This window comes from Sparus aurata, chromosome 12, assembly GCF_900880675.1.
Source record: "Sparus aurata chromosome 12, fSpaAur1.1, whole genome shotgun sequence".
Taxonomy (NCBI): domain Eukaryota; kingdom Metazoa; phylum Chordata; class Actinopteri; order Spariformes; family Sparidae; genus Sparus; species Sparus aurata.
In genome coordinates, this window is record NC_044198.1 from 15120543 (window position 1) to 15146210 (window position 25668).

Sequence of the window (25668 nt, forward strand, 5' to 3'; positions counted from 1 at the left end):
CCGCCCATTTTGAGCCTGAGTAGAGGTCAAATCAACAAGAACTGGAAACACCTGTGTGTGTGTGTGTGTGTGTGTGTGTGTGTGTGTGTGTGCAGGGCCTCTCAAAAATAACTTATGGGCCTTGTCCTAACGTTGGAGGCAGGGATGGTACAGTGTGTAAAGGCCTGGTTATAAATCAGCCTCCTGATTATGACCACACATGTTAATGGTCATTTAAATACAGCTGGATGTATGGATTCACTTATTGTTGAGAGGAGTTGAGGTGGTTGCTCTACCTGATGAAGACGGCCCCACGTGTCTCCATGTGAGTATACTTTGGGCACCACTACAAACATATGGAAAAGCTGGAGGAATTGGCACGAGAAGCACATCTGGGATGCTTTGCTTTCCTGGCTGGCACTGCAGGAAATGAGCATACAGCTAGAATGTGAATGCATTAACGGGGGGACAAATAAAGATATGTAACCCATAGACTCCATCTACATACAAACTGTAACTTGATATCTGGGATTATGCAACAAGCCAAGGAGCAGCCAGTCAGCTGACTCTTACTCAGATCTACAAAAATAAACCACATTATATCTTTTCCATGTGTATTCCTCAGTTGCAGAAGTGCTTTCACAGGCGCGTTCAGTCGGACTTGCAGTCCTGTGGGAAGTGAGCTAATGGAGGCGTGTCTGAGAAAAACTGCCAGACGCAGAGGCAGACAATAAAATCAAAATCCAACTATGATGCCATGGAGATCTGGAAGAGGAATTTACACAGCTCAACACTTGACCGAGTTCATCAGAGAGCAGCGAAAAGACGGTTTACAAAATGCTTCTTAAATCTTCCTGTTGAAAAGCAACTGAGGATTTAAGACTGGCTTTGGGGACCATTTATAAAAGTCTATTTCTGACCCTGTTTGTTTCCAGCTTTCTGTTGGCAGAGAGTTTATTTTCCGTTTTCCATAATGAACATGTAACACAATAAATGTAATTAAATTCTGTTATTTTCCAAATTGACCACTCTGCAAAAATCCCTTAGCACAAGAGCGAGCATTGTTCGTGCAATGTGCATGAGACAACCAGTGTGTTTCATTTGTCGGTTCCCTTTTCTGGAAAAAAAAATAAAAAATGCATTAGAAAATAACCAAATAATGACAAATATGTTTAACTCAAAGGGGCAGGCTGTATATGTGCTCATCAGTGGCCTCAACTTGACCAGTGCTCAGTCTACCTTGGCTGCACAAACAATGGCAATCACTGACGTCACACCGCTCATCAGCCGCACTGTCGCAGAGATTTGTCTACTTTGCACACAGCCTTGAACTAATTCCTAGGAATGCCTCAGCCCTATCTCTTTCCATTCATCCTGACATGTTTACTGTGATGGAATCAGCTCACGACCCGGCTCCCTCCCCTCTTTTTTCCATGCGGTCTTCTTGTCCTAAGTTGATCGACCTCTTACCGAATCTGAGATCAGGTTACATTTTACATTTCTGAATAAAAAGTGTCTCATTTTCCACGTAAACTTAACATACCCCCGTTTCTTCCTGGACTGGGAGTTTCAAACTGTAACTCACATGTTTTCATGCTTGTTTATTGGAGTTTCAGCCCGCCATGAAATAGCAAGCACTTGTGTTTATAGAGTTTTCTGGATCAATCAATTTTTTTTTTTTTTTTTCAATTCTTCTCTGCATTCTTTTATTGACATGATCTGGTATGACTAACAACATCTGCTGCGGCCAAGATACAGACGAATAGGGACTCATAATCCTCATTAAATACCTATTAGAAAGCCTCCTCAAGTCCCTGTTGTCTTTAAAACATCTTTTGAACTGGCTCAGATTTTAACATTTGTTGTCATGAACCATGATAGGCACGGCATGAAAGCCTGGACCCTGATTTGTCAGATGACACCACAGTGTAAGTCAACATCCGCATATTGTCGGTCAGAAAAAGGCCTGAAATGATAGCTCTATTATCATTCTAATCTATTAATCTACTGATCATTGCAGCTAATCATTGCAACGGGTGTCACCTGGACCAGTATCAGCCTGAAGCATATTGATGTGGTGTGCCCCTTAGAGGAAATAAAAAGGAATCCATTATGTTTACAAACCTTTAATAAAATACAGTTCAATGTTTTATCTTCACTGACAACCCTTCCTAATGTCCAGTATTAATAGCCAGATGATATAGAAACATACGAATACTGTTAGCAAAGGCAGCATGGTTTACAATAAGTCCTTATCTGTGCCAAAGCAAAATTAGAAGCATTATTTAAAATCTTATCACTTTTCTTTCAACACATTTTCTTGAGAATGCATTCGGACTGATTCCGATACACACACACATGATATGCATCATTTCAAACACCAAGGCCAAAGACAAACATTATCAGGTCATAAAAAATCCTTTCAAGAGAACTACAATGGTGCAGTTTGTGGGAAAGTTGCAGCAGCAACCTGCAAACAGTTATTAAGCATCTTGAGCTTGAAATCTTGTGATACGGGTTCCAGTATAAAGGTCTGTAGTGACCTGCCCTTTAGGATTCTGGGTCACTCGCATCTCTTTTCTGAAAGTATTTCGAAAAACATTTTAATGTGAAAGTAAAGTTCTGTCCTGTCCTTCAAACTGTTTGGGAACATGTTTCACACCATTACACTTCATTTCCACTGGTTTCTTTGGCTTGCAGCAAAATGTTTGGTATCTTCTGCAGCACTGACGCTGAGGCCTGCAATGACACCAAGGCACAATCCGTAATCTACAGTAAATGTGTACGAAAAAAGTGAAGGGCTTCAGAGATTTAAAGGTGTGCGGTGCAGGATTTTTCCGGTTGCTGTTTGTAAACACACCATACAAAGTTGGTTGCTCCAGGCTGGCGAGCCATCAACCAAAATCGTCTGTTATTTGAAGAACCTGAAATGAGACTCAACACCAACCATCTTTCTACAGGATTTCGGACACCCAGAAACATCCCGGGCGCAGCTAAATAATAATGAAAAAAACAAACAAAATACAGCCAGAGGGCGGGGTCTCTAAAGAAACAGACTGGCCGCACACACTAGTCGATCATAAGTGCTGATGTGGGAGCATTTTTGCGCTCTTTTATGAAAGTTCTGCCTAATATACCTTTAAAACAGAACCTGCAACCACTGCTCAACTGACTTGATGACTATGAAAACTATCTCTAGTTATAGTGTTAAATATTTGGATACAAAACTAATGTTTGTAAAGGTCTGAGTCAAAAAGACACACTTTCGATTATGATAAATTGAGAGACACTAATACTTTTATCATGATTTGAATAAAACTGTTATTCATACATAAAAACGAACTACAGATTGGGCTCTTCAGAACCCTTTATGATATCTTCAATTGAGTCGAGGATCGATCCTTCAGGTCCATTTTAAGAACTCAGTCTTAGTTCAGACTAAAGTGCTGAAATGATGCACTCACATGACTGAGGTAGAACTTAAACAAGTATATAGTTGGTTAAAGGATAATTTACTTGTCTTAATACTGCAGCAATAATGACAAGAGTATAACTACACAAGGAATTTGCATAATACTGCGACTCAACTGTACTTTGGCTGAAAGACCTCTGACTTTTTTTTTTTTTTTTAAATCAAGGTTTCCCCTGAGAGCATCTAGGATGAAAAGGTGCGGCAGTGAACGGGTCTTCCAGCGCCCGTCCCCCGATGGTCCAGGCGTGCAGAGGCCCCACAGCGACCGAACCTATGGCGGCTTGCTGACCGATCCTGGAGACGACACGGTGCACCGCCACTGGCTGCTGGAGCAGAGGCGCCTCTGTGTGCACATGAGGGGCCCGAGCACTGAGAGACTGAGGAGCAGGAGGAGATGATACTGGGACCAGGTGACACTGTTTGACGGGCCGGATCTGCTGTGCAGCAGACTTAAGTATGTGAGTGTTACCAGAAACAGCTTTGGTGGTTTCCTGCCTCTTTCCAAACGGTGCCTGGAGGAAAACATCAGACACCTCAGCAGGTCTGTGAGACGCAGAAACGGAGGAGCTGCTGAGTGCCATCCGACTTTCTTTTGCTGGCGTTTTAAAAGGGGCCAGCTGGAAGACATCAGAGGTGACTGGGCTGTCTGGGGACTGGAACTGGGATACTTGGTTGCCAGGTATGCAACGCAGGCTGGTGGACGTAACTGGTATCGTAGTGTGTGGTACGCTTCTCTCGTCTGATGCCAACATGTGTTTATTTTGGACACATGCAGCAGTGCGCTGCTGGATCCTCTGCCTCTTATTCTCCTCAGAAGCTGCAGTGTGACTGGCTGGCAGCACATTACTGCTGAGCTCCCTCTGCAGGTCTGTATGCGAGAAAAAATGAGGAAGGTAAGACACCTCTGAAGCTTTTACACTATTTTGTTATTTTGTTCAGAATCAGTATCAGTATTTTAGCCAAATTTGACCCTTTTTTTCATTGCTCTTAATGAACTTAAACAGGAACAGACATACAGAAACACTGAAGAACAAGGACAACAAAGCTGGATAAATAAAGACAAAGAACAGACAGGATGGTTATGTCCACAGGTATGTGAAAAAAAATAAGTAAAACTACAAATATCTGACCTATACTCAAGCTCATTCTCCACTCTGGTGAACATTTTTCTTGCACTCTGGAGTTGAGTAAGACTAAATGATTCGAACATATTCCTGCGTTCTTAAAATGGAACATCCTACACATGATGTGCATCAGTAAGCTCAATTGTGAGATATGAAAAATCGCCCAACAAGATTTCTGAGGCCAACAGATATTTTAGAGTTTTATAAAAATCCAATACTGACCTAATATGTGTATGTAGTACAAGACAAGCACCTTTGATATCGTTGTTGTGTTGAGTTGTGGCGGTTGAAAATTAAAGTAGTCCAAGTATATACGATTCAATATTAAGGTTAATTTATTGGCTGGAGAAATGATCCTAACCCACTCAGCAGCAGGTGAACTCCTGACTCTAGGGTTGCATGGGCTGCATTATCAATTTTTAATAATCAGTCTATTCATTTTTGGATTAATTGATAATTTGTCAGTCTATAAAATGTCCGAAAATGGTGACAAATGATGATCAGTGTTCCCCAAAGCCCAAAATGACATCCTCAAATATCTTTTTTCATCCACAACTCAGAGATAATCAGTTTGTTCTCATAGAGGATTAAAAAATGAGAAACTATTCACACTTAAGAGGCTGGAATCAGAGATTTTGGCTTTTTTTACCTTAAGAATTACTCAGACAGATTCAACAATTATCAAAATATCTGGGGATTAGTCTCATAGTTGACACTCGACTCTTGACTGCATTTAGGAAAGTGAAAAATGAAAGAGCCACAGTCAAAAAAATACAAAGAACAAAAAAAAGGACGGACATGTTCATGGGGCATGAAGTTGATGATGTTTGGTCTTACCTGAGTAGAGTTAACCTGCTATTTGAGCACAATAAGAATTTGATTAGTGCATTCAACATTGAACCTGCCCGACTGTATTATGTTACACATTAACACACCATTCACCAGATAATCTTAACTCTTACTCTCTCAGCCAGAGGACTCAACACAGACACATTTGCATGCAAAATCTAATAAGAAGCAATTAAAACAGCACTCCGCTGATTTAGCATTGCACTTACCATAATAAATAAATAAATAAATGGCTCAACAAATACATTAATATGCCACTAAATGCACCAAAAATAATATTAACAACAATGTAGGCATTCATTAATTTATAAAATATGACACAGATTTATACTTCTGTATTTATTTGACTTTTGAGTTTGAATGTATTCATTTTAGTTCTCTTTTGCAATCGTTCCCCCGTAGATCCACAAAATCAAATGTGAATTAAAACAAAGAGGCAAATTAAAAATACCTTTTTATATATATTTTATATATGAGTGTCTACATTTACTTTAAATCTTATTTTTGGTGCAATTAATTGGGTGTTTTTTTTTCTTTTTCTATTGAGTCATCAATTACTTATTCATCTATTTCTGATTTTTGGCAGTTTCAGTCCTTCATATGGTAAACTCACTCCAACAAAACAAGAGTTTTTAAATTATTACACTTGTAGTCTTCATCTCAACTTAATGTATCAAACTTTGAAAATGCCTTTAACTTTTTCACACAGTAGACCTTAAAACAAAATTTGTGTACAAAAATTGGAGTCTCAGTTTATCGACCATGTGTGTTTTTTAAAAAAAATATAAAAAGTATTTATTAACGCTGACAATGTTCCTTTTTCTGAAGAAAAAACATTATGAACCAAGTTGTTTTATGTATTATCTATCATGTACTTTTGTTGAGGTGTCTAGTTTCATCTAATATTTTGAGATATAACGACGTAAAAACCTTTAAATCAATACTCAACACGTTGACATTCACATTTGTATTTTATTTGCCATCCCTTTATAATTCTTTAATTATCTCACAAAAATAGAAGGAGCACACGATACCACAGCTCTGACGCAGGTTTGGGCCATAAAGACAAGAGGTGTCTCAGTACACTCAGATAATCAGGTAAATCGACAGCTTTCAATTTTTGGCAAAACAACAGAGAAATAACGAGGGGCTTCTGTTTCACATCGAGGACTAATCTCACTACCTGCTTGGCTTTTTACCGATTACAACAGCACACAGGCGGCTACAGGGAGAAGAAGCTCGGGAGTTGCATAGGTTCAAACAGTAACTGCAAATGATTGAGTTGTTCAGTGGAAGGATCAGAAAGAGGATGGAAAAAAAACATGAGCCTTCAGTTACACATGCAGTACCTACAGTAAATACATCTGGGGATCAATTTTTTCCAAAGATAAAATGATCATTTAAAATTTAAATCGAGACATGTGCATATATCCCTAAGTGGCCCTTTTCCACCAAATTAGCTCCGGTTCTGTTTCTTGCGACCTTGGTGAACCACATCCACACTGAGGACACAATGTGATCAAGGACACATGATCAATGGAGGGTGTTGCATAACGCACTACAACTTGTAGGATATGACACACCCACTCGGGTTCGCTCTTGATGGACATCTTTTTGGTTCCAGCTGGGAACCAATGTTCGTGATTTTAACCAATTTATTCTTGGTTGAAATGCTCTGAACAGTTCAGACTTAGGCTTGCAAACCGGGACGGAACTGGTGCCATGTTGGTGGAAAAGGGGCATAACTGAGCTTCATGCTTTTGGCCCTTGACTGGCTTTTGAGATTCAGTTTTGAGGAGATTCATTTTATACTGCTTGTTCAACAGCCAACTACATTTTATTTCATATAACATGTTATAAAAGGTGCAATATGTCAGAATTTGCTACCTGTCTAATTGACACTCAAAACAAATAGAGGGCAGCAGATCACCAGAGTAACTGTTAACTGCTGCTAATCGTAGCTAATGTTAGCTAGTAAGCTTGTTTAACTATGGAGCTAGCGGCCTTATGAGCTGACTGGGGGCTCAGAGGAGTGTTGGTGTTGTTTCATATCAGGCTATCACCTCTTGAGATACAAACTGGCTAGGTGCTAGGTGGTTAGCATGCTAACTTTTATAGATATCTTTGTAACACAATACACAGTTGTCTTTAAAATATCATCAACACCGCTGTTTTTTCACTCTCTGTTTGTAAATTGTAGGTCATTTTGGAATGTTTTAGATCGAAATTCTTACATATTGCACCTTTAAAGTGAAATATATCTAACTAGCATGTGAAAAACCACAAAGGTTTGTGCACTTTGTCAACACTATGACTGATTTGTTTATCATTCAAAAAAATAACCTTGTTAGTGTAAAAAAAAATACTTAAAAGGTGCACGATGTAACTTTTTTAGATACCATTGTTATATATTCCTCTGTACAAGCCTCTTTAGCTCTAATGTTCACAAATAAAAATGTAAACATTGGCTTAAGTTTATCTAAAACTCATTTTAGCTTGTGCCGTCTTGTTTTGTTTATAGCCCTGAAAAAAGGTTGCGTAGTGCACCTTCAAACATATCTCTGAATCTCTTACTGAATTACTAGATTTAACAAGAAAAACACACTGTTTCTTTTAATATTATTTGAAATCACCTCCTCACATGACACGATGAAATTAAAAAGGTTAATGCAGTCTTCTCATTGTGTTCATGCATGAGAAGCAAAATAACTTTGTTTGATCCTACAGAAACATTTATATTGCTGATTGGAGCTGATTTTTCAAACCCTGGACAGCTGATTTCATGCTGCCTGATAAACAAAGCACGGCTACAGCAGCTTCACTGCAGGTTTAAACCTTTTCACACTTCACAGAGCCCCTCACACGTGACCTATCAGACAAGCTCTCTTAACTGTAATATGGAGCGCAGACTTCCAGCGGACAGTGAGACTGGGGAGCAGTAAGCCAATATGTATCCAGCTCTCAGAGAGAGTGATGTAGCTCTGACTTCCTGAGAGAATTCAGGGATGGGGAGGATGGGGTTTGGGTAGGGCGAGGGGGGGTGCTGTGCTTTTAGAGTAGATTTTAATGGCAACGTGTCCGTCGCCATATTTGCAGCAAACAACAAACACAATAGGCTACTGGAAAACACACCCAACAATTCGGACTCCACGCACACACACGCACACTTATCATTAACACTGTATACCAACACACATGAACGTAACATTCAACAACACTGCCATGCTTTTTGATATGAAGTCTGTGATCACTAATACCTGGTAAAGCAAAAACAAAGCTTTACGAAGCACAAGTTCAGAAAAAGTTTCTAGTTTAGCAATGAAATGAAACAAGAGGTTACGCTCCAACTTTCCAGATAACTGTTTTGAATAAAAATATAATCCTTCGTCAGTCCATGTAAACAAACAAAACACAGGCTCACATTCTTTTCACAGAGGAGGAAGAAGAGGGGGTTGGAGTAAGACATGGGATTCAGCCTAATCTCCAGGTTTGAACAAAGACTAGGATTATCATCTATACATTTGAATGTACGGACAATAATAGAGTAGATATAACCAAGAAAAAAAAACTTTCTCAACACAGAATTCCACAAAGAGGAATGAAATATTTATATAGTATTCTTCAATATTATTCAGTGATTATGGTGTTAAGAATCATAGATATTTTTTTCAATTATAGACTAATATTTATTTCTTACATTCATTCTCTAACACTCTATTCATATTAACATTTATTAACAGGAAAACAATGTCATTTTTCAATCATTTATACATCCATATCTTTAGATATGGATGTATATATGAGATCACACAAGTAAAGCATTATGTTTTCCACAAGTAAAGCTTTATGACAATGACTTCATATATACATGGGAAGAATAACCGATCCTATGGTCTGGATAAGAGCCCGCAGGGGTTGCAGATACCTATTTACATAAATGAGGAGTAAACAAATGACAGGAATGTAGGAAGGCTTGCACAATGCGGGATGAATGTTTGTGTTAATTTCAAAATAAAAGTGTCAGCGAGTGAAAATTATTTTTTCAAATGCCATATTAGACTGTTTGTTAGTGCCAAAAAAATGACCTGACTGGTCATGAATAGTCTCTCTCTCTCTCTAGATATATATATATGTATATATATATATATAATAGCTACTGTTTTTCTACGATTTCCCATTATTGTTGATTATTGAAATTATTTTCATGATTTCATGCATTTTCTATTGATATGGCACACTGCTATAAACAAATGTTAAATGACCCTGATTTGTCATTTAATTCAAAAACAACCTATTGCTTGCCTCACGGATAAAATGAGAGATAAGCTCAAAAAAAAAGTAGTTCCTCTTTTAAAAGTACAGTGCCTCTGGAAAACAAGTTAACCTTGAATAGTCAGACAGATAATTTGTGAGTTTAGCTGATACACTTTTAGAGCTCAAACAGTCAGTGGTTTTTATGCACAGATTATTTTATGGCACTTTGCTGTTAAATCTGATCAGTAAGGTTGTTCTGATACCAGTATCATAAATATTGCCAATACATCCTAAAATGCTGGATCGAGTGTCAGTATGGGTCTGTTTTTTGGGGGGGTTTTTTGTCAGCACTATGCCGACGACACTTAACTCTACTTATCTGGTCCTCTAATCAAGGCTTCTTAGTTAGACCTCAAGACTGAAATCACAAGGGGACTATCCTGGGTCCCAGGAGGCGGAACAGTTGAAGTCCTGTCGCTTTTCTGTGTGCGGGAAGTGTTATTGTGCTAGAGTCTTGTCAACCATTCTGCTTCTAATTGTCCTTCTCATTGTTTGTAGTTGTAACGTTTGTGTCCCATTCATCTCTTGCCCTATATCCTCTTGTGAAGCACTGGTATATGATCAAGCACTGTATCTGATCAGTTCTCGGTAATGGCTGACACACAAAGTATCAGTATCAGCATTGGGAAGGAAAAAAGGTATTGGAACATCTCTACTGATCACGGAAACTTTAAGCATCCTGCTCTTCCCTTCATCACAATTACTAAGTGTGATGTTTGCAGGACGTTTGTTATGGCTGTTCTGTTTCCAGATTGATGTAATTTTCAGTCTAATCTATAGCAGCTTTAAATTGTTAAAGATATACCATCTAACAACCCTGACAAAGGTAACATTAATGCTACTGTGCAAATCAGGCTACATGACTAAATTTCTCTTTAATTAGAAGAAATACACCAAACTAATTTCAACAAAAGCTCATTCAACTTTTAGATGATTTTACTTTAAAATGTGCAAATAAATGTGGGGAGGAGAATTTAAAAAGGGAAACGACGACAAATTCACTTGTGCACCATAATAACTACGACCACTTATAACTATGCCTATTGTACATTACAACAATGATCTTCTATTGTTTGCTATTAGACATAATGCAATATTGTTCAAACAAAAGGGATAGCAATATTATATCCTGAAAGATGTAATGGTTTGTCTTTAGAGAGGATGATGTTAGCTGGCCACTCTTAAACTGATGGACGGTAACAATGGTGATGTGTGGAGACTACAACAAAGAGAAAACGTGAGCGAGAGGGTGAGAGATGAGAGGTGAAGAGAAGCCAGAGAATGCAATCGATTTGGCAGAGAGGGCAGGAATGAAGAAGCACTGAATGGCGAAGGCTGTTTCTACTGTAAGAACTAGAATTGAGATGACAGCCGAGGGCGGGGTGCAGGAAGCTAACTATGACAACAGTGTTGATTGCCGTTATGCTATGCCAGTCTCTAATCCAGTGTTACAGCATCTAATGGAGGGGGGAGGTTGTAGGGGTTGGGGGGGGGGGTGCCTACAAGTCGATGAGCTGGTCCACCAGCAGCAGGGAGCGCGCCAAGCTGGGCAGGCTGGATTCAGAGCCACCACTGTTACTGCGCGAGTGGCCTCCTGAAACTGGCCGGAGAAACAAGGGGGGAATTGGGATGAGGCAAACAGAGGGCAGAGGGAAGGGGGGGGGGCAGTGGAGCGGGGGTCACAACAAGCAAACAGAGCGGTTAAGGAAGGGGAGAGAGAGAGAGACAGAGAGAGAGAGAGAGAGAGAGAGAGGGCAGAGTTTACCCATTTACTTCTACTGGTTTGAAAACATTCTTAACTCTGAGTTATTAGTAGGTTTGACCATTTCATTAATTAATTAGCAAATCAGCATGCAACTGATGGGAACCCAATAAACAGCCAGTCCCTGTTTTGGTTTGTCTGGTATTGCAAGTTTGGTGTTGTTCCTACAATTCAAATTCATATTGGTCCAAGAAAGCAACAAAGTCCACAGAGGAAGCAGACTGTGGTGGGTGAATGGGTCAAGCTCAGGACTTTCAACCAGCAGACCAGACCTTTTATTTTTAGTTCTCTGTCATAGTTCAGATAGGGTAAGGCAACAAAACTACTTGGGCATGTTTTCCCTGAGTCACAAAGTTACCACATCACAAAAACGTGATGGTCATTTGTAATGACAGCACTGGAGCAACATTATCGATGGTGTAATAGGACCAACATCAACACGGTGTCACCAGATCGGGCTACCTGTCTTTAATCTTAAAGACATACCTGACAGAACCACCTGTGCTTCCTTGTGGAGAATGAATGAGAAAGACTCACCTTGGGAGTTCTTTCGGCCTGTGACCGGAATTGGATCGAACTCGTCCTCTTCGCCGGCCTCTGCACTGGCTTGTTGGGGCTCAAAGTCTGAGATCAGGAGAGATGAGTCTGCAGGGTATAAAAGAAGGCAGGCTGATCATGGAGTATGAAAGCTCAGTAGTCCGAGAAAAAGTTTGATATGAAAGGTGAAAAGATTTCTTCCGATTACCCAAATATATAAAAAAAACTGAAACTACTGCCAAAAAAAAAGATAGCACTGTGGAAGCTCTCCAAAGCCTGTCTGATAAGACATGATGAGGAGAGATCGGTGGTAATTAGGATCATGCAGCTGGTTAACAGGCAGCGTTTCAGAATTGGCACCTTCAATACAGCTTGCTTCCTTTCACCAGCCAAAAACCAACAACTGAACCACAGCTGCGGAGCTCTCAATTAGGGACTCACAATATGGTTTTACAAATTATCACACTTAGAAGAAGCATCTTTTTTTAAATTTACAAACAAAAGGAAAACTGAAAACTTAAATTGCTTTTAAATTAACCTATTTATTTTCTATGCTTAATGAAGTTGTGAGCATAAAAACATTACACAGATGATGTCAAGATCAATTTGGATTAGATTAATTTGTTAAGAACTAATAGAAATGCTTTTGCTGCCGCCCAGTGGTTGAAAACTTGTTAACAATGTTAACATTGGCATCTCAAGACGTTGGTATGTCGATGTAGTTTATCAAGGCTCCATGTTACGAGTCAGCTACGTCCAACTTACATTGATTAAATTAAATTAATTCTTTTACAGCAGATTTATCAGCTCTATACACTACATGTTATGTGATTTCTGATAAATAAAACATCTTAATTATCAAATCAAATTAGCCTGCCCATGTACTGTACAGTACTGGGGCTCAGGCTGCAAGTTGCTCCCAAGGAAACTAAGACAAACAAAATGTTTCCAAAGAAGTTTGGTGATGTTTTCCTTAATAATTAAAAACTATTAATATAACACAGAAAAAAGTAATAAAGGATCACTGAAGGTAATATCTAATTGAAGTTTAAGTAAGTAAGTAAGAGAAAGAATTTGGTATGGAAATAGTTTTCTCACTAATCAAAAAGAATTGGAGTTCAATACCAATGTGAATAAGTCTTTAGGTTCTTCTACCTTACCTGCTTTAGGCTGTGCGGAGTCTCCAGACAACAGGCTGAAATCATCCAAAGCGGAGGCAGCAGAGTTGGGAGCAGATGAGACCGAGGAGGCGGCACTGCCTGCTGCTGGAGGGGCGGACGGACCGGAGATAAGAGAGCAGCCCAGGAGAGAATCGTCTGCAGTGAGAGGGTCTGGAACGGGTCAGAAGGAGCCAAAGGTAGACAGAAACGAGAGCAAAGTTTAGTTATGGCTCAAATAGAAAGATACAACCTCTTGTATTTTAATAAGTCGATGAACGTGTTATTTCTTCACCATTAGTTGTGTACTCTTAGGTTAAAAAATACATTGACTGAATACATTTTGAAACACACACCTTTTGCAGACTCTTCCACAGAGCCACCAAAGGGATCAGACAATGACAAGAGATCAGGAAGCATGAGCGAAGACGTGTCTGGAGATTTGAGTCCTTCAATCAGCTTCTCTAAAGGTCAACAAAGAATTGGACACAATAAAGGAGACACGCTTGAGCAATGTGCAATGAGAACAGCAGCTGAAGCATACATAACTAAAACAAAGAACAGAGGGATATATTTACCCGGTGCATCGATACCGAAAGGATCAGGGACAACCAACAGTGAGGCTCCTGAATCCACGTCAACGATGGCTGATGGTCTTTCAACTAGGAAACAGAAGCAGTGCTTTATATTAAAGATATAGAATCCATTAAAATGCCTAGCTTATTAGGCTAAAATGCATTTTGGGAGGATGCAGACTTTTATAGCTGGTGAGCCTCAATTGAAATGCTTGTTTCAGCCATTTACATCAATTTATACCAAGAAAAGTGTGACTATTTCGCTGGTATTTAAATGTGCCCATGGATACTTTAAATCCAGTTTTTCAAAAAGTATTAAATGTATTCAGCTGTCCACATAAACACAGCAATTCCTTGAGTGCATTTTAATTAACCCAACAGGAAATTCAAAAAATGTTATGAGCTCTCTTGCACATGTTTTCACAGAGTGTGTGAGACTCTAAGCAACCCTATCATCTGATACAGAATATGAGCAAATCAATACTTAAACTTCTCTATCTTATTAAAGGAAACTGGGCAGAGCAGCAGAGCAACTCTTTACATCAAGATCATTAGTGTGATACTGTTTGTTTTATTCAGACAAACCCTTTATTTTATTAATGTGATGCACAGAGGTAGGCCTTGCTTTCAAAAGCTTCCTAAAGATATCAGATTAATGGATGAAGTGCATTAAGACTGTTATCTCTCTGTTTGGTGTTACATAAATCAAACTCATACAGTACAATGCATTAAGTGACATCAGTACAGTAAAGTCGGGAAACAACTTATCAGGATATTTTAACCATAAATCTCACCTGCCTCGCCAAGTAAGAGAATGAGTGTTTATATCAGCTTTAACCACTTGAGCCAAGTGCACAATCGCTGTGGAGTTTGGACAGGTCATGTCCCGCCAAATACATGCAGTATTAGTATATAATATGTATACAAATCAAGTGCAACTGAAAGCTAAAAGAAAGCAACATTTCTTTCTTTAGTAATCAGTTTAAAAAGGACTATAAAACAAACTGGATGCTGGATGTGTCTGCTTCGTGTTTTCTAAAGTTTTGGTCTTTCTGTATCCTCCCTCATCATGTATACATCCGATACACAAGTTGATCTCTCTTGTCTACTCCACAGGTAAATGTGTTGTTTGCAGCAGCATCAGTGTGTTACTGCTCCTGTTGGTTGACACATCTGGTCGACTGTTTTTAACAGGCTGGACAATGATTTTGCTTTCACTCTTTTATTAGCCTCCTGATAACTGGGTCTGTAGTTGATCTGTCAATAACCGATGTCATTTAGTGATGGACTGATTATCGCCCCTGATTTTGCTACTAACACTGCTGTCTAATTTCCCTTCTAATGTGTTTAAAGTTAATAAAGTATTTCCGACAATTTTACAAGATTCAACCCCTGTTGTGTATTTGATTGTTACAGCCCGTTGCTGGCTGCTTTCATGACATGTTGAAGCTTTATTACACGTATTGAGTTTCATGTGTCTTCATGTATGTGAAGACATACCAGTTTCTTGGGGTGGAATATCCACAGTTGAGTCCAGCAGGCCTGGTATCAACTCCTCAGAGGATGTTGGCTCGAGTTCTGAAGGTGCGTCTGGGAAAAGAAACACCCAGTTATCAACAATTTGTTGCTTACTAGAAATACTTCTCATATACGCTTGCATCAAACTTTACCAGCAGGTTTTTTCTCCTCAGCTTTGAATTCCTCAGCGCCGAGGTTAGAGAAGTTGTCGTCGTCAAAAGGATTCCATGCCGGCTGTGTGGGGGTGTTGGAGGCACTGCCAGACACAGGAACAGCGGCTCCAGCTTTGCTTTGGTCCTGCCCTGCATCACCAGCACTTGGCTGAACAGGCTGGGCGGTGCTTGCTTGAGATGGAAGTGATCTACAGGTAAAAAGAAAATACACAAAATATCATAGATAAAACAAACAGGAGAGGACTTGAATCTAAAACAGTTTTATTCCAGTACACATGCCACTTACTGGTTGAGAGCAGCATCTCCATTAGCTCCTTGTGGCTGCTGTGAAGCGTCACTCAATGGGACTCCAGCAACAGTGCTCGCTGCGGCGTCGCTCGGTGTGCGTTGGTGGCCTCGCTCTTCAGTTGTCTTTGGAGAAGCAGGTGGAGTCTGTTCAAAAGGGGCATGGAGTGAACATAAAACAAGATGGAAGATCATGATATATTTCATGAAAGATCTTATGAGTCACAGCCAAATATGTTTAAAGGTTAGGCGCACATTTTTTGACAAGTCATGTTATTCAGGTTTAATTTCACTCACAGTCGAGGAAAAGGAGCAATATGATTGACAGATTAAGTACCTAGTAAATATTTGTACAATATTTCTTTCTTTTTTTTTTTTAAGTATTTTTTTGGCCTTTTATGGCTTTATTGATAGTGCAGCTGAAGATATGACAGGAAACAGGGTGAGAGAGAGGGGGAGTGACACGCAGCAAAGGGCCCGGGTTGGGAGTCGAACCCAGGTCCGCTGCAGAGCCCCGGCACATGGGACGCGCGCTCTACCAACTGAGCTAAACGCGCCTCAATATTACTTTTGCTAAATCCCATTTGTGAAGAAAGTGGAAACATTTGATGACTAGATAGACAAAAAGAACACCAGACTAAAGCACTTTAAAGATTAAGGAGAAGAAAAGTGACCTGACACTTCTGCAGGGATGATGACTTTTAGACACTTTTTGAAGCTGGTTGGTGAGAACAAGGCCACTCACCGTCTCAACTGCTTTTTGGCTGATCTCGCTGGAGGTGGGCTGAGCTTGGGCAGCTGATGGCTGAGTTATCTGCTGCTGACTAGCGGTCGCTTTGCTGGGTGAAGACTGAGCCGCCGGCTGCTGGGCCTGGCTGGCCTGCCTGCGTCGAGCTGGACGTTGAGGAGGGGCCGGACTCGAAGGAGTCTGGGCTGCCGGTTGGGAAGCTGTGGCGACCGCGGTAGAAGGCGTGGTCTGTTGCTGAACTATTGGCTGTGCTTGTGCTTGGACGTCAGCCTTCGTCACTGGTGACACGATTGCAGCTGCTGCTGCCGCTGTCTCTGCTCCGGCAGCTGTGGCTGGCTGCACCGGCTGTCACACAAAGAAAAGATTTCATTTGCATCTTAAATACCTTCATGCTGCGGATCCAAAAAACAACTGTGAATGTTTTGTTACATCTGTGTGATGCAGACACAAGATTTCATTGTAATCCAGCAGTATGTACCTGCTTCTGTTGAGCTGCAGCCTGACTTGAATTGTTTTGTGACTGGATGAGTGGCAGGACTGAAGTCTGTGCCTTCTGTGACTGCAGAGCTGCAGCTGGCTGAGAGAGGTCCAGGCTGACTCCTGTGGGATGTTAAAAGAGCACAGACAACACATTAGTCAACAGCATGGAAAGAAATTACATCTTTATACTTAATACAAATGTGAAACAATGTAAATATCAAGGAACATAAAAATCGTAGGAGTCCAGATAATATTCATCTTAAATTTAAAGAGGATTATATAATCTGTTCCATTGTGATTAATACATACAAGTCATTAGTAACAGGTACAAAGATTGATATCAACAGAGGCGCCGTTTCAGAGTGTGGAGAAAATCATTACATAATCCATTTGGGCCTGTAGTTAGATTGCTTTAATTTGCACAAGTCTTAACCTGCATACTTGATCTGTTCCTGCTGAGAATTGCAGCGTTTACTGTGTGCACAAAGGATTAGAGGGATTCCTGTACTTATGCACATCTTTATTCAAAACCTCAGCTTCTTTTCTCTGCGACGGAGAGGAGAATAAGGATGGAGTGCTGTACATACCCACAGGCTGAGCTGCACCACCAGGGAGATTAGCTCGCTTGCGAGGGGTGAGAGCAGCAGGCTGGATGGGTAAGATGCCAGCCGCAGGCTGGGTATGGGCTGCTTTGGGCCTCTGGCGAGGGGTGATGGAGGTTTCAGTGGTGGGAATTGGATCTGTCAGTCTGGCAACAAAGGGAGCACGTTGGCCTTCTTGTTAATCATGGCACATAGTGTTAACATAATTATTTAATGAGTATCAGAACACTGACTGTACCTAATTACTTCCACAAAATGTAGTGTCACTACAGCTCTCATGCTAATACAATGTAAGCAGGTCGTGCTTGCCTGGGCTTAGTCTGGCTCTTCTTTGCTGCAGCAGCCTCACTCGCTTTGACTGGTTCAGGAAGTTTAGTAGGAATTGGAGAATTCTGGTTTATGGAAAAAATGCAAAGTCATCAGAGATAGCTTGAAGACTTACAAGACAACAGTATGAATGAAAATAGTACACTGGTAAAACTTCATGGGGCTGGCAGTAATAATGAAGAATATCATCAGTGCTTACAAGCATTTTCTACTATATGCAACTAATGAATTAGTGCAGATTTTGCTGCAGAGCCTGACAGCTGATTGCTTGGACAAAAAACCTATAGCAGATTCCACTGAATAAGACATGAAAATCAATTCCTGATGAGAGAAAGACGAGCAAATCCAAATATTTCAGCTGACTCTGGTGCTGAGAGAGACTGACCTTCACATTCTGAACAGGGCAGGTCCGCTGAGCTAGTTTAAAAGCAAAGTAGGACACCTGGTAGATATCTGGTCTTTTGTCTGGGTCTGGCTCCAGCATGTACCCTGAAAAATTAAATGAAAAGAGTGAGACTCAATATGTATTCAAGCTTCAAGTGCAGATTGAATTTGATGTTGTTGAAAAGTAATTAACGTTTAAGGAGGACTAACGAATGAGGCAGTGAAGATCATAAGAGTAGCGGGAGTTATCTGGAATGGTGAAACTGCCATCACAGATGGCCACCTGGCTTTCACCAAAGGGCAGAGTGAAGAAGCACAACTTGTACAGCAAACAGCCCAGTGCCTGGAGAAGACAATCACATGCACACACCCCATCACACCAAACAGGAGGAGAGGAGAGGAGAGGAGAGGAGAGAAGAGGAGAGGAGAGGAGAGGAGAGGAGAGGAGAGGAGAGGAGAGGAGAGGAGAGATTAACCAAGATTAACGATAATAAACAGTAAGTCACACAATGGCATTTCTTTACATTAGTTTTCAATATATACAGTATGTTTTGCATTTATATGAATCCCTGTCGTTATTATCCTCCTCACTCACCCAGACATCTGCTTTTGTGGTGATAATCTTGTTGTTGTAGAGGTTCACCATCTCAGGGGCACGATATGATAAAGTTGTGTACCTTAAAGATAACAGGTACAAATTATTTAGTCTAAAATGGACACATTTAATTGGAAACTATATGTTTTTAATTTGGCAGTGAACACATTAAATTTTCCATCAAGCTAAACCTGTTTTGCACACACATCAAAATATTAACAGCGCTGTGCACAATTCCACAGTCCACATGAGGATGAGGTGAATAAAAACAACAAAACTGCCGATGAATGACAAACTGCTGACACATTTCTGTGCAGCCAACCTGAAGAGAGAGCTATGAATGAAATTTGCAAATGTGGCTTAAGCAGGTGAAAAGAGGCACACACTTTTTGATCTCTTCCTCCACGGTGGCCACTCCCTCAGTCTGGGGGCTCTGGAACTTGTTGGTAGCGCTGCCAAAGTCACACAGCACATAATGACCCTTGTCATGCAGGAGGATGTTCTCCACCTGCACGAGTAGAAACAATCACAATGTTTGTTTACAATATCTTCCAGGTAGAAAATCTCTGCACTAGCTTACATACGTTTTATGTTCTATTTAATCTCCATTTATAACAACACTCTGAATAGAGTCCAACTGATACACGATTTTTGGGGTCGATGACAATACTATGGGAAAAAAACATTACGATTTCGATATATTGGCTGATATACATGCATTTTTTTTTTGCCGCAACCCCTCAAACATTTGTGACAGAGATATGTAAAGTTAAGAAGTTAATTGTATTGTCTGAAATGACTTCAGTGCAGTAGACAGTAGGCTCATATTGGACATCATATACACTAATACGATATATTTGAGAGTATCGGCAGATTTCAGCCTATTACAAAGTTAGTTTCCAAACCTAATTTACCTGTTGGGGGACCAAAGAAAATCACAGCTTGAGTTAAACCCAGAACTCTCATTTAAGTTTGAGATAAGCTAGCAAAGCACACAACCACACCACATTGACTGGGGTCTGCAGAAATGGACGTATTCAAAGTATTTTGACAGCTGACATTCATCCCCTCCCTCCCCTTTTCTTAGAGCTTTCCATGATTAAACACAGTTTCAACTCACAGAAACATGTCAATCAAGACATCACACAGCACGGTGATCTACAGAAGGTGTTTTTCCCTGCCTTAACATAGAATGGCAGCCCGTCGCATCCAGTACGCAAAATGTGTCACCTTAAGGTCTCTGTGGATGATGGGTGATTTGCGCTGGTGCAGGCGAGAAACGGCATCACAGGTGTCACAGAAGATCTGCAGCACCTCAGCCTCGGTGAAGCCGGTCTGCAGCCTCTGGTTCATCAAGTTGACCACCTGCCCCCCTGAAAAATAAGATCCACATGACTGAATCTTAGCTTTTTATTTCCTAACACTTTCACACAAATCCATTCTGAAACCGAAAGTGCTACTTATACTCTAATTCTTTCACCACTCACAGCCCATTTCCTTTCTGCACTCACCCTTGCAGTAGTCCATAAGTATGAGAACCTCCCATACATCCCTTGATCCCATAGCTGTAATACTGGAGTCCAGATAACCAACAATATTCTTGTGACCGACAAGGTCTTTCTGCAGGAACACAAACACACATTCAAGGGCATTAACAAACCACTGTGCATAAAAAAAACAAAACAAAAATGGTTGCAAAGTGAGCACAAATACTACTGATTAAGTCAACGGATAGAATTTTATTTTCAATAAGTTAAAGAAACAGGAAGGAAACATTTTCATATTTTTCTGTAATTAATTTTAATGCCGCAATAACCCTTTTACTCAATCTGGTCTGGCTAGTGTTTTGTGATGCAGTGTGATGCCATCGCCTGCAGAGGGCGCTGCAAAGGAGAGCTGAAATCAGGAACCTATTAGGTAATGAAAAAATGTCAAGCACTGCAGCTGAGGTGAAGCACTGTCTGTCTATGAATATGTGTGTGCGTGTATGTGTGTGTGTGTGTTAGACAGAGAGAGCAAGAGAGAGAGAATGAATGAGACAGACTGAGAGGTAAATAAAACATGATAAAATGATGTAGAAGAATGACACTAGACATTGTCTTTGAACCAAATTTAAGACTCTGTTAGTGTTTGTTTCAAAGGCAAAACTAGGCCCAAGTTGTAAGAACGTGCTGTCTGCAATTCTGTCGAATGTTTATACGATCAGCCCCTTTTTTGTAATTTGACCATCCACTGCTTCCTTCCTTCCTTCCTTCCTTCGTGTTCCTTCAGACATAAAAGACTCAAATCTGTGTGTGAACGCCATGAGTGAAAGGGTACAGCTACAAAAATGCTTCAAAACAAACTAAGATAACTGAGACTGCTGGTGGGATGCTTACATTTTGTGGCCTGTTATACACTAAATAAATCCCAGTTCTGCTCTGATTTTCACCAAATCAAGACATTGGACGATGCTGGGATAGTCCAGAATGTGATCCTTATACATTAAGGCCCTTACACACCAGGCTGACAGTCAGCTGTCGGCCATTGTCGGAGAGCATCGGACAGAAAGAGAAAGGGAAAGCCCTCTGAAAGCGCTGCAGTAGTATCCATGATTTCTGCCATTTAGTGCAGCTTCTCCTTATTTTTCTCCTTCGCCTCTTCATCAGTGCCACTTGCAACTGCTTATCAGACATATTTCCGGCTATAAGCAGCTATAATAGCTTGAGTGGTGTTGAAAAAAAGCTTCTTAATCACAAAAAATGGTAGACATTTCCTTTCATGCAGGCGCAGAACGTACAAGGCTTGTTGGCCGTTGGCTGTGGTCTTTGCGTTGTGTTCAAGTGCAGCTTTTTGGCTGAGACACGGGAGGCATGAAGCAATTCAACAGTCAGCCTTTGTCGCAGCTAGTTTTTGTATCAGTACATTTACATGAGAGAGACATGTAGCTTTGATGGTCAGTAATGTGTGCAATAAGTTGATGATTATCATTATTATTACTTTATTACTGTACACATTTAAACGCACACAATATGTAATTTCTAAGGTCCATCTGAATGCAGAAATGTTACATATTAATTATTTGATCTACATGTTGTCATAATTACCACTTAACAGTCTGTCTATTCAAATGTTGCTTTCGAAAACATGAGATTTAAAGACCTAGATAAACTGTTGCGTCTAAATATCCTTTTCAGTCAATGTTTAACTTTATAGATTAAAGTGCACTAAACTTGAGAGAACGTCTCTAGCAGTGACTGTTTGTGACAAATTTGTAAAGAGACCCCATATGCATTATATGGATGCATTAAGCCATTTTTCTTAACAAGTTCAACAATGAACACTCCATAAAAAACATTGCATCAAGAACAAGATGGTCCTTTAAGAATTCATTGCAAACAAATAATCCCTACAACTCATTCTTCAAGACGTCTCAGGAGGTGAGCAGGACATGGAAGACAATACTATGAAAACAAAAACAAAGCACACCAAGAACCAGATGAATAAATACAGTACGCCCATCCAAACAAGCCCACTGCAGGCTTTGTGTACCGAAATCTGCACTTCAGTCCTGCAGACCAGAAAACTTTTGCTGAAACAATTAGACTTTCACGAGTCATTCGTTTTGCAGTTGCCTTCAAATTGTGGATTTAATCCCCGGGAGAAAATCACATGAGCTCAGTGTGAGAAGGAGCGAGAGAAAATGTAATGTCAGCGACTCACCATTATTTGAATCTCGCATTTGCACACCTGCAGATCATGCTCGTTGTTGACATACATCCTCTTCAGGGCGCAGCGCACCCCTTGATTTGTTTTCACGAGGAACACGATTGCGAAACCACCTGCAGGATTGGAGAACGAGATGAATTCCAATTTTCAGTCCTCAAAGACATGATTACCAAAAACCTGGATGCATAAAAGATTAATGACAGATTCAACTACAATCAAACCAAAATGTATAAGACTTATATGGATGTGTTAAGCCATTAGCACTTGTGTTTTTAGGGCAAGATGTGCGCATTTTTACACAAAATTACTTCAACAACTGTTGAAATGTGTATTAATGCAGCCTTACATCAATACAGACAATCAGGACCAAATGGTGCAGCCTTATAGCGTAATGTATTAGTCATGCCATTGCTGCAGGGTTTACGTAGAGGCCTACATTGAGGCCCAACCATCTGGTACAGCTCAGGCCACAAATTCACTTTGCCGAGTTTAGTTGTGACAGAGTCATCAATTTCAGGCAGGCTTTGTGGCTTTCGCTGCATCCTCAACTTGGCGTTTGTGTGGTTATTGCATGGCACTCTCACTGCAAGAAATACCTATGGATGTGGGTGCAAGTTGAGGCTGGGGGTTAACACCGTCTTCCTTTATTATTCTCATTCATATTCCCCTGTTCATCTCTTACACTGTACTTGCATTAGCACAGATGCAGTCTGTAAAAAAAACGGCCAGTGACTTTTAGCTCACATGATGTGCAAAGAAAATAACTAACCAATTCAATAGAAATATATTTTGGTTAAGTACAGACCTCTCCTTCAGCATCAGTAATTTGGTGCTGATGCCAAACAGTCTCAGAAAATAGAATAAAATATAAAGAAATTCATCTTGTGATCCACACTCAGCCTATATGCAATCACTTTAAACCAAACACACCAACTGTGCTGCACCAGGTGAATTTCCATCTTCTTGAATCACACTTCTGAATCATAAAAACAGCCAAAAGGAGGAGAGTGTTGTGTTAGTCAGAGCCCAGCTGAGCGAGAGGAGTAGGCCTCTAGTTTGCATCTATGTATCCAAGATACAGGGATGCAAAGCTGCATCCGTCTTGTGGGAATGGCATAGGGTTACATCCCTGCTCTGTCACGTGACTCACGCATTTGGTTTGAGCAAGATGCATGGAAATAAAAAAAAAAAGAGGTGAAAACAAAAACAAATGGCATCATCTGGTCTGTGCAGTCCCTTCTCACCTTCAGCGATGATCTCCTCAACAGTGACTTGGTGCCGCCCGACAGTGAAGGCTCTGCCAATGAAATTTCCGCCTGCATGACTGGACCCGGAGCTGCCACCTCCTCCTCCAGAACCAGGCCCGGAGCTCACCAACTCCCGACGAGAATCAAAGAACTTCCTCATGTTGTCGAGGCGTCAAGAGGAGGGTTATAATTTTGTGTGTGTGTGTGTGTCTTCAGTCACAGACGAGCTGCCTGCCTTTCCTGCAGGCTGAATTATTGCACAAGTAGATAACGCAGGTCGAGATTTGTAAACCAAAACGACCGCCTCGAGCCTTCGAGTCTATTTGTAGCCTCAAGACGAGCAGTGATGGTTCTGTCACTCACGATGCTGATGTGGAGTCAACCCAGATTCCTGGTAGCAAATTTCCCATTTGCTTACCAACACAAGCCAGTTGGTGATAGCTAGAGCGGTTGCGACTAGCCGTTATGTAAGTGAATTACACCACCCAGGAGGCTAAAGCATCTCCGGAGAAAGTCTTTCTTTAGCTATCCATCCAGCTGTTCATGGTCGGCTGCTGCGGCTGCTGCTGCTGCTGATAACATTAGGTCCTTCTCCATCTCGTCCAGCCATTACCAAGCTAGCTAAGTGCTAGCCACTTACGCGCTATGACATTTCGTGTAAGGTTATCCAGGTTATCCTCTGAAGATAATGTCTCCGCGTGCGATGTATCCGACGTGTAACTTGTGCGATAGCGTTGCCCGAAAAAATGTTTCCATCCTCAGTCAAGCGAGGCGAGCCGTTTGGTGGCACATAGCTGCCCGTCTAGCTGTGTAATTGCTTCCAATAACGGTAAAACTATGATTTTTTTTAGTAAGCTAACGCATTAGCGCGGTGAAGCCTCTCGTCAACACAAACATGCGCAGGGTCGACAGCGGACCAGAGCCTCCGTCTGTCGCAACTGTGGCACAAAATGACAAAACCCACGATTTGACATCTATCAAAACATGAGACAGAGGTCTCAACCCAGCAGCCTAATCTCTGCAACCACAGCAGTCTTTGGCTGCCAGCGATATCGCAACATCCTAGCTGTTGCTGTTGACGCGCGGACGGAATTGTGGGTAATGTAGTTCAGCGCGCCGCTGCAGCCTCCCCTCCCCCTCGTCGATGTGGTCATGTGCTGCGTTCACGTCAGATCACGGAGTGGAGAAAACTCTTCACACCAGGCTGGTTTCACTTCTGATATGTGAGGATTTGTGACCTCTATAATGCAAAATAGCCGCAAAGCCACCAGATACGGCCAATTAACAAGAAACTACATACACAAGTTGTTTGTATCTGGTTTACAACGGTGGGAAATAATTAAGTGCATTTACTAACATTTATTTAATTACTTAAGTTTGAGACACTTCCAATGTACTTGAGTAATTCCACCTTGTGCTACTTTATACTTGCAAATACTAGTTTCTACTTTGCAGATTTATTATATTTACATTTCATCTATATTTTCACGTTATTGAAACAACGTGAAATCAACAAATAAATCCTAATGTATTGCGTTTTTCTCCCGGGGCCTCATCTTTTCTGGCAACAACATAAAGTAAACTTTATACATGAAAGCATCAATAGGTATACTACAATAATATATATCTTTGACTGTTTGACTTACTTAAAGAGTAATATTTCTATGCTTCTATGCTATTTTCTATGTTTTACTTAAAATTGCGAATATTAATTTCATCACTGCTGTTTTAATTTAATCTCTACACATGTGTAACATGATACAAAATAGCTAATATAGCCTATTATATGGTGTTGATGATAGTGCTGGAACTAGAATTTAGATCCTTTAATT

General features: G+C 40.6%; 1 protein-coding gene and 1 long non-coding RNA gene across 3 annotated transcripts; one reads left to right on the plus strand and one right to left on the minus strand.

Moving 5' to 3' along the window:
* Nucleotides 1-91: 91 nt before the first annotated feature.
* On the plus strand, nucleotides 92-985 carry LOC115593193 (uncharacterized). The gene is made up of 2 exons (XR_003986266.1): nucleotides 92-304; nucleotides 605-985. It is a non-coding gene; the product is annotated as an uncharacterized LOC115593193 (long non-coding RNA).
* Nucleotides 986-2089: 1104 nt separating this feature from the next.
* LOC115593297 (AP2-associated protein kinase 1-like) lies at nucleotides 2090-24940 on the minus strand. Of its 2 annotated transcripts, none has more exons than XM_030436803.1 (20): nucleotides 23834-24940; nucleotides 22584-22702; nucleotides 20393-20501; nucleotides 20112-20254; nucleotides 19268-19389; nucleotides 18882-18963; nucleotides 18497-18629; nucleotides 18288-18391; nucleotides 17885-17967; nucleotides 17561-17721; nucleotides 16972-17093; nucleotides 16491-16838; nucleotides 15747-15892; nucleotides 15440-15648; nucleotides 15270-15359; nucleotides 13773-13856; nucleotides 13551-13658; nucleotides 13198-13368; nucleotides 12038-12145; nucleotides 2090-4319 (listed from the first exon to the last, which is right to left on the minus strand). In XM_030436803.1, the coding sequence occupies exons 1-20, from the start codon at nucleotides 23994-23996 to the stop codon at nucleotides 3613-3615; spliced, it is 3312 nt and encodes a 1103-aa protein (XP_030292663.1). In that variant the 5' UTR covers nucleotides 23997-24940; the 3' UTR covers nucleotides 2090-3612. The 2 variants fall into 2 exon arrangements, with proteins under 2 accessions (XP_030292663.1, XP_030292664.1); XM_030436804.1 differs by lacking the exon at nucleotides 2090-4319 and adding an exon at nucleotides 6377-11338.
* Between the last annotated feature and the right edge of the window lie 728 nt (nucleotides 24941-25668).

Coding starts and splice junctions, on each gene's coding strand:
- LOC115593297 (XM_030436803.1), bottom strand. CDS start 23,996: ATGAGGAAGTTCTTTGATTCTCGTCGGGAGTTGGTGAGCTCCGGGCCT. Junction 20,502..22,583: donor AATGCGAGATTCAAATAATG/GTGAGTCGCTGA, acceptor GTGTTCCTGCAG/AAAGACCTTGTCGGTCACAA. Junction 16,839..16,971: donor CTGCAGCTCAACAGAAGCAG/GTACATACTGCT, acceptor TTTGTGTGACAG/CCGGTGCAGCCAGCCACAGC.